Source organism: Jaculus jaculus, chromosome 13 (genome assembly GCF_020740685.1).
Source record: "Jaculus jaculus isolate mJacJac1 chromosome 13, mJacJac1.mat.Y.cur, whole genome shotgun sequence".
Taxonomy (NCBI): Eukaryota; Metazoa; Chordata; class Mammalia; order Rodentia; family Dipodidae; genus Jaculus; species Jaculus jaculus.
The window spans coordinates 44,740,250-44,750,214 of NC_059114.1; the positions used below are offsets into that span (position 1 = coordinate 44,740,250).

The 9,965-nt window shown below is 39.0% G+C and overlaps 1 protein-coding gene across 1 annotated transcript; it reads right to left on the reverse strand.

Moving 5' to 3' along the window:
* Positions 1-1,309: 1,309 nt before the first annotated feature.
* On the reverse strand, positions 1,310-3,766 carry Pcdhb1 (protocadherin beta 1). Its single transcript, XM_004664681.3, has one exon. It carries the CDS (start codon positions 3,764-3,766, stop codon positions 1,310-1,312), a length of 2,457 nt encoding a protein of 818 aa, XP_004664738.2.
* Positions 3,767-9,965: the final 6,199 nt, after the last annotated feature.

Here is a 9,965-nt window from a genome sequence, read left to right on the forward strand (position 1 = left end):
CTTAAGGAAGATAGTAAGAAAAACTTCATTTTTATCCTTCATTTGCCTCATCTATTCTCAAAATATTAAAATATTGAAGGCACTTATTGGTTATATCAATTCTACTCTAAGCATCTCCAGTATTTAAAATAGACAGCCAGATGGTGGCATTAAGTATCATAAAATTAAGAATAAAGCATGTATCCATAAATGTAATATGGTATATTTAACAAGTATTTTGATCAATACTACTGTAACTTTAAAAATATTGACCCTTCCAGCATGAGCTGGAAGAGAATGCATGTATCCCAATGAGTCTGAATTCATATATATATATATATTTCTTTTCCAAGGTAGGGTCTCACTCTAGCTCAGGCTGACCTGGAATTCACTATGTAGTCTCAGGGTGGCCTTGAACTCATGGTGATCCTCCTACCTCTGCCTTCCAAGTGTTGGGATTAAAGGTGTGTGCCACCACCTCTGGCTGAAATACACTAATATTTTAATATTAGTTTTCTTTAACTTTAAAATGAGAGTACTTAAAATGATTTATGAGGCAATAAACAATAATGACAATAAAAAATGAGCCTAACTTTCTTCTCTACTCCAACTAATTATATGTATATGGATATGAAAAACAGATAATAATGACCATTATTAAATTTATATCTAACAATTCTCTAGAAGATTCTTGAACTGAATTTCTAGACTTATATCTGTCCTTACTTGCATTTACAAAAAAATCAAGCCCTCTTTTTTCCTTTACCTTTCCTCTTACCATGGGTAAGGACCACCAGCACTAGACATTGCCATGTTTGTGAATGATGACATGAAAAGTTTTTTGATTCAGAGATTATCTCCACTCACGAGAGATAAATTGCAAAATTCCTGAATAACAAACCACATCTCTACTTGTCAAGCCTCCTTTCTTCTTAGCATATCAAAACAGGAAACTAGTGCTTTTCCTTACACATGCACAGCTTTCTCTTGAAAAATGAAAGAAAGATAATCAGTTATTATGGAAGTAGGCATTTTTTGAGCCAGAACCAATGAACTTCCAGGCAAAACATGAATAATGGCTCATTCATCATTTGCTTAACACCCAGTGACATTTCTCAAACAAAATCCAAATACATATATGATCTGAGAATCAGGATAATTGTTTTCTACTCATCTAATCCTCAATCTGAGTTTCCTATTTTCATCAAACTAGATTGATGTTCCTCTGTCTTCCTTAAAGTTGGAGTCTATTATTATTTTTGTTTCAATGAGGATGGTGGCTTTTTGTATACCAGCTATGTTATGCTTTTCTTATGAGGGTTAATAAAAACTACATATAATCATTAGGTATCTGGACATGTCCCTCTGAACCCTGAGACCTATTCCTGTTAGAATCTTGGGGTAAGCTGGAGCCATTCTCTGTTTTTACCTCTCCAGTAGCATGGGGGAAAGGGAAATTGGGCATAAATCGCTTAAGAAACCGGAACTCACTATTGCCAGTTCCAGTGGCTGAACACATATCATATGGACAAGGCTGGGATAAGGAGCCAGTGCCTCCTCCTTGTACCAAGTTGTTAGGGAAATGACAATCATCATAGAAATGCTCTTGAACTGTGAAGTTGTCTTTATGTTTAATCTTCTGGTACATGTGTATAATGGAGATCACTGTGACAAAGAGGAGAAAAACAAAGCAGAGCACAGCCAGAGAAATGACCAAGTATTTTGTGATTGGATTTACCTGTCTAGAATGCTGGGCTGGATCATGGAACTGCAGGTAGGGCTCTGAAAAGCCCTCTACCAGCAAAATGTTGAGTGAGGTGGTTGTGGAGAGAGCTGGTTGGCCATGATCTTGAACAAGAATGATCAGTTTGTGCATCATGGGATCTCTCTCAGATATCTTCCTCAGTGTACGGATTTCCCCATTTTGTCCCTGGATAGAAAATAATCCAAGGTCAGTGGCTTTAAGTAGATGGTATGAAAGCCAAGAATTCTGTCCTGAGTCACCATCAACAGCCACAACTTTGGTCACCAGGTAGCCTACCTCAGCAGACCTGGGCACCAGGTCATTGCAGGGCAAAGTTCCATTTTGCAATGGATATAAGATCATTGGGCGATTGTCATTGTCATCCAGGACAACCACTCTGACAGTAACTTGGCTGCTTAATGACGGAAATCCTCCATCAGTTGCCTTGACCACAAACTGAAAGTCCTGAATGGCCTCATAATCCATGATTCTCAGTGCATAGAGCTTCCCATTGTCTGAATTTATGGAGATGTAAGCAAAGACAGATAGATCTCCACTTTTTGGAGGCAGTAGGGAATATGTTACTTGAGCATTCTCACCTAAATCTAGATCTTTGGCACAGACTTTGCCAATAAAAACTGCAGGGCTGTTGTTTTCTCGAACCGTCAAGATGTAGGAATCTTCTTGAAACACAGGAGGATTGTCATTAATGTCAGATAGTAATACTTCTATCACGGTCTCTGTGGACAGTGAGGGTGGCCCAGTATCCATGGCAACAAGGGTGATGTTATAGCCTGAGACATCCTCCCGATCTAAGCTTCTGTCAGTGACCAGTGAGTAAGAATTCCTGAATGTAGGTTTGACTATAAAGGGAAAATCTTCTCTGAGGAAGCAGGAGACCTTTCCTCCGACTCGAATGTCTCTGTCTCGGATAGTGAAGAGGGCCACTACAGTCTGTAGTGGCGAGTCCTCAGGGAGAGGACTGGACACCGAGGAGACCATCACTTCAGGAGGATTGTCATTTACATCCACCACTTCCACAAGGACTTTACTGTGGGCAGAGAGGCCCCCTCCATCTGTAGCTTGAATATCAACGTCGTATGTTTCTATAGCTTCAAAATCTAAAGGCCCTCGCAGTCTAATCTCTCCGCTTTGAGAGTCAATATGAAATGTCTGAAGAATTGCTTCTGGATTTTGAGCTAAAGAGTAAGTTATCTGTTTGTTGGTGCCTTCGTCCAGGTCAGTGGCAGTCACCACAGCCACCAAAGAGCCATTGGCGCTGTTCTCTGGAATCTGGGTGCGATACACCAAGCGGGAGAACTGGGGCACGTGGTCATTGACGTCCAGAACCACCACTCTGATGTAGGCGGTGCCAGACTTGGGCGGGGACCCACCATCCACAGCAGTAATCGTCAAATTGACTTCAGGGTGCTCCTCTCTGTCAAGGGGTTTATCCAGCACAAGCTCCGCATATTTTGGCCCGTGGCTGCGGAAGCGGGTGTGCAGGTGAAAATAGGCATTTGAGCTCAGGGTGTAGTTTTGGAGACCATTGAGTCCCACGTCCAGATCCTGGGCACTCTGCAGAGGGAAGCGTGAGCCCAAGGGGGTGCTTTCTGGGATCTTTAAAAGAGGCTCCTTGTTTAGAAAGACCGGGGCATTGTCATTAATATCAAACACCCTGACTTCCGCACGGAAAGACTGCAGCGGCTCTGCCAGGACAATTTCAAAGTGCAGAACGCATGGGTCAGCTTTGCCACAGAGCGCCTCGCGATCCAGTTTCTCCTTCACGAACAAATCTCCTGTCTTGCGGTGGAGCCGGAAGTGTGACTTGTTGCCCTCGGAAACCAGCCGCGCCCCGCGCGCAGCCAGCCTCCCTACCTCCAGCCCTAAGTCCTTAGCCACGTTGGCCACAAATGAGCCGCTCTCCATCTCCTCCGCCACAGAATAGCGGATGGTGGCCGCCCCTCCCACAGACACACACCAGAAAAGGAGAAAAGATCCCACTTGCCTGCTTCGCAAATGTTTTCTGCGCGCACCTGCCATCGCGTCTCCCCAGCGCTCCTGGCCTAGGCGCAGGTCTAGGCACCTTCACTTTTGCGCAGCTGGCTGCTGCCCGCGGGGCTCTGCGGTTACTGGCTTTTAGCCACAGCACAATCAAAGGCTATCAAGCGGGATACCTTAGCCAGCAAAACTGGTTTGCACTTGAAAGAAAATGCGCCTTGAGTAACTCAAGTCCCCAGTCTATTGAGTGTATTAATAGATAATGTTCTCATTTCAGAATTGGGCAGAGGCTGGAAGTTTGTTGCTAAAGCAACGAAAGATTCACCTGTTAATTCCCTTTCAGGGAAAGGAGCAAAAGGGCCCTTGGGGATTGAAAAGCCAATGAAGATACTCGTTCAAGCTGACGTCATTGTACCTGCTCCTAGGCTGGAGCCGCAGCAGCAGCAATGGACAAACAACCGTCAGTTAAACTCTGTCTGCACACTCCAACTAGAGACCAAGGACATGGCAAAAGGTTCCTGCGTTATGTTCTGAAGCCCAGATGAAACTTGTGGGGCAGCAGGGTGTGAGGAATAGGCAGGAGAATGTGGGAAAGGAGGTAAAGGGAAGGAAGGAGGACAAGCAGATGCCCTTCTGGAACCTGAGGTCCAATGGGAACATTAAGAAGATTGGCCAACTGGATGCTTGCTTTGCACCCAGAACCCTCAAAGACTTAGGAATCAGCTGACTGCTTGTCTCTTATGATTATAGTGGCAGTAATACTCCTTAGATATGATTTCTACAAACTGGAACTGTGACAGTGAATTACATGCATTATCCAATTCAATCATCACCTCTATGAGACAGGCATCATTTCTTTCTTAAAAGATGAAGAAACTAACAGAGGAGACTTTGTCACACTCCAAGATCTCAAGCTTAGTAATCATTAGAGATACTTAGTATTCAATATAACTTTGTCTGATTCAAAGTCTATGCTCTCAATCTCTATATTGTTCTGTTTCCAGGTAATATGGTGGATAAATCAAATAAAAATAAATGTAGGATTTTGAATTTTAAAACAGAAAGATGAGATGTAATCTACCTCCCCCCTAGTTTTTTAACAGCTATAGAAACAAAGTCCTTGGGCTGGAGATTTTTCAGTGATAAGAGAACTTGCCCAGAATGCACCAAGCCCTGGGTTCAATCACCAGTACTGCAGACAAACAAACAAAAATGCCAAGGCACCAATGATGCAATATAAAAACAAGAACTTGTCTTTAGATCCTTTTAATGCATGCTATCAAAAGCATTTGATTTCCCATTGGTGCTTAGCATCTTACAACCTAGATATTATAAAGCCTCTTAAGAGAAGTCTAAACCAGATTTTCCAAGTGGAAACAAAGTGAATGAAAAGAAAAAATAAAGAATATTAAGCATGATGGTACATGCCTGTAATCCTAGCATTTGGGAGGCAGAGATAGGAGGATCAAGAGTTCAAAGCCAGTCTTAGCTAACTACCAAGTTCAAGGCTTCCTGTGCTACATAAAGCCTTGTCTCAAAAAATAAAAATGAGAGTCTACCTAGAAAAAACCCTCCCAAAAATAAAATAAAATAAAGTTTAAAAAAAAAAAACAAAAAATAAAACTGGGGCTGGAGAGATGGCTTAGCAGTTAAGGTGCTTGCCTGTGAGCCTAAAAATCCAGGTTCAATTCACCAGTACCAATGTAAGGCAGATGCACAATGTGGTGCAGGAGTCTGGGGTTCCTGTGCACTGGCTAGAGGCCATGGCATGCCCATTCTCATAAATAAATAAAAGACTTTAAAAACTATATAAAAATAAAAATGTATACATGGCTGGAGAGATTGTTTAGTGGTTAAGGCTCTTGCCTATGAAGCCTAAAGACCCACATTTGACTCCCCAGATCCCAAGGTAACACAAGCATTCAAGGTCATACATGTGCACAAGCTGGAACATGTGTCTGGAGTTCAATTACAGTGGCTAGAGGCTCTAGCATGCCAATTCTTCTCTCTCTCTCTCATAAAAATGTGTGTAAAATATTAATAATATACTGACATAATTAATGGACCTCTCAATTTCTATCAGGTATCTTAAACCTGGCATAAATAAATCCTTAAATTGTTTACTTTTGCCTCTCCTTAAAACTACATATACAGGGCTGGAGAGATGGCTTAGCGGTTAAGCTCTTGCCTGTGAAGCCTAAGGACCCCACTTCGAAGCTTGATTCCCCAGGACCCACGTTAGCCAGATGCACAAGGGGGTGCACGTTTGCAGTGGCTGGAGGCCCTGGAATGCCCATTCTCATTCTCTCTCTCTTTCTCTCCCTCCCTCCCTCCCTCTTTCTCTCTCTGTTTGTAGTTCTCAAATAAATAAATAAATAAAAATAAACAAAAAAAAATTAAGTGTTTTAAAAAAACTACATATACAGGGCTGGAGAGATTGCTTAGTGGTTAAGGCATTTGCCTGCAAAGCCAAAGGATCCTGGTTCAATTCTCCAGGACCCACGTAAGCCAGATGCACAGGGGGATGCATGCATCTGGAGTTTGTTTGCAGTGGCTGGAGCCCTGGTGTGCCCTCTCCGCTCTCTGCCTCTTTTTCGCTCTCAAATAAATAAAAAATATTGTTTTAACTAAATATACAGGAACCCAACATGGCTCAGAGAAATTTGAGGAAGGGGCAGGGGGCAGAAAGAATGTCAGAGCCCCATATTGGGTCATGATATGCAGAGACAGGTCTCCTACCCATAACTGTGGGCTAACTCCACAATGCATAACCCATATACCTCAACAAGGAGGGGCCAAGGGGAGGGGGTAGGACATGGATGAGCCTAACAGTGGTACCAGCTTAACTGTATTCACTGAGTACAAAACTAATTAATAAAAAGAAATACAGTATAAAAAAACTACATATACAGTATGCATTAAATAGACCTTTGAATCTAGTTTCTTTCTTTCATTGTTTAGCTGAATGTGAAATTGACATTGCCCATTTATTTCCACTACCACTTTATAGAATCCAGTATTATCAATGCCATCAAACCTGTGGTTAAATGAAGTTGCATTTACCAACTTATGGAAGCAAGGAAACCGGCACACCATTGAAAATCAGGAGGTACTTCAGCAGCAAGTTGTTAGAAAGAACATGCAGTATTTAGCTAAGTGTTAGGTGATTTGGGAGAGATTTAAAGGTAAGACTTTGATCTGGATTGGATGCTGACATAAGTGGAGTTAATCTGTTTATCACATGAATAATTTTCTCAGCATGGTATCATCTCTTAATCTTCTAATTTGTATAAATATCAACATGAGTTTGGAGTGAGTTTGGACAAGCTATATAAAACCCTAGCATTTTGCATTACTATTTTTCTAAAAAAATTACCATCCTGGTAGGTGTATATACTCATATCTCATTGTTTTTTGACCTTTTATTACTCTGACTATTAACCTTTTCTTTTTAATTTAAATTTGGTATGTGTGTATGGTATATGCTTATATGTGTGCAGATGTACATGTCCCATGAACACATGTGCAAGGTCCAGACAAAGACATTATTGCTCCTCTGCCTGAGACGGTGTTTCTTGCTGAACCTGAAGCTTCCTGGTTTTTAGTAGCCTGACTGACTAGGGTCCCACAATGATTCTCCTGTCCCTGTCACCCTCAGCACTGGGGTTATCAGAATGTGAAGCCTGCTCAGTTTCTTATGTGGGTGCTGGGGATCAAACTTGGTTTTGGTTATGCAGTAAGTGCCCTTACCTGCTGAGCCATGTCCCTGGCTCCCATAAACTCGTTTTCTTATAATATGAACCCAGATCTTTGTGTGTGCTAGACAAGCATTCTACCAGTGAGCTATATATCCAGACCCTAATTATTAACTATTGATGATATAGGGCATTATTACTTATAATTTTAGTTATCTGGATTTTGAGGTGGGGAATTTTTGCTCATGTCTCTTGTTCACTTTTTTGCATTTGATTGTTTGTCTTTTTCTTGTTGATTTGCAATAGTTCTTTACATGTTGTGAATTTAGATCCTGGATGTCTCTTTGTGAATAAGAAAAAAAAGGGCTGGAGAAATTGCTTAGTGGTTAGGGCACTTGCCTGTGAAGCCTAAGGACTTTTTGACTCTTCAGATCCCATGTAAGCCAGGCACACAAGATGATGCAAGTGCACAAGGTTGCACATGTTCACAAGATGACGCACATGTCTGGAGTTCAATTACAGTAGCTGGAAGCCCTGGAGCACCAATTCTTACTCGCTCTTGTTCTGTCACATTAAAAAAGGCCAGTCTTTTGGGATTGCCTAAAAAAATAAATAAACAAAGAGACTTGTGTATACCTAGCCAATATATACCTTCAAAGAAAATCCTTGATCAAATAAAAAACAGGTTGTTAGTATCCTAAAAATTTTTGCCAATTCTTTCTAAATTTTATTAAGACTGTAACTCTTCAATTAAAGTAGTTCAGTGAACCCAGACAGAATAAACATAGTACCTCTATATAAAACCAATTGCTATATTGTTTAGGTATATGGATATATGATAAAAAGAAAGCAGTAAAGGTAAGATTTACCAACATTCAAGACAGTTGTTATTTATGAGGAGAAGGGCCAAAAAGCTTAAACATATTAGGAATATTTTTCACTTAAGTGTTCTAAATGGTAAAAGAGTATTTGTTACTATTTAACATACATACATACACATATGTATGTGTGTGTGTGTATTATATATATAATATTAATATAATATATTATATATTATAATATATTATATTATATAATTATATTACATAACTATAATTATATTATAATTATGTAATTATATAAATAAATATAAATTAATAAACTTATATATTTATAATATATATTATATATTATATTATATATAATTATATATATTATATTATATATAATATATCATATATATTAAATATATATATAATATATATTATAAATGTATATATTTATATATTATATATAATAAATTATATCATTATACTAATAAATATAAAATTATATTCTATAATTATATATTAATATATAATTATATAATTAATTATAATTATATATAATATATATAATATAATTATATATATAATTTTGACTCCTACAATGAATATAAAATTAATGAAGATTATCCAGTCTCCTTTTGTTACTTACAATAGGACAAGTCATTTATTTTTAACTCACAATCCTGCCTCCACCCCATGAGTGCTATGTTTACGGCTGTGTGCAACAATGCCTAGATAACACATGCTATTTTGTTGTTGTCATTGGTTTTTCAAGAAAAAACTCACTATGTAGCCCAGGCTAGCCTCAAACTCATGGCAATTCTACCATAGCCTCTCAAGGGCTGGGATTATAGTTGTGAGCCAGCACACCCAGCTTTCATTTCTTTTTTTTCTAAAATGTTTATTATGTACAAAGCAATGGATTTTTATTAACAACATGGATTCATTTGGAGGTTATTATAATAAGTGAATTAGGCAAGGAACAGAAGCACTACTTTTCACTTGTATCCCTCTGAGCTTTAATCTCTTTAGTTAACTTTTAGGAAGTTCAATGATGCAGTTAATTCCAAAATTTTTAATTTTCCCTTGAAAATCTTGAGACCTTTAGATGCAGTGGCACTTTGAAAAAGTCTTTATTCTTTGCAGGCAAGGTTAGGAGTGAAGCCCACAGAATAAATCTACAGCATTTTAATTTATGATAACATAATCTCTGATAATCTAGCTGTTGTGAAGAGGAGATATAAATAGCTAGTAAATGTCACCAAGTTTTGAGAGAACATCCATCCCAAAACAATAAATGTCAAACTTAAAAATAAAACTCATTTTGAAATATTTCATCCATTGAGAAGACTTTTTTAAAAATCTCATAATTTTCTATAATTTATACAGTAACTTAGATTAATCAAACTTTAAACTATTATTTCTTTTACCAAAAGACCATAAACCTTACCTTGCCAGTTATGAGAGGCAGAACATCTCTACTTAAAGGTTTGCTTTGAAAATTGACCAACCACAAGGACCAGGATTTTTCCTGTTAAAATGCCATCTACTCACTCTACCACTTTGTCCAACTCCCATAACGTTGCTGGATCCCCCGAAACAGCCCTTGGTGGGGATAAGAAGGCACAGAGTCAACAACACAGACTCCAGGAGTCAGATGAAAAGCTGAAAGCAGACTCATTTATTGAGGAAAACAGACATCTCTATATACCCCTTCCCTGCTTCCCATTGGTCCTTTCA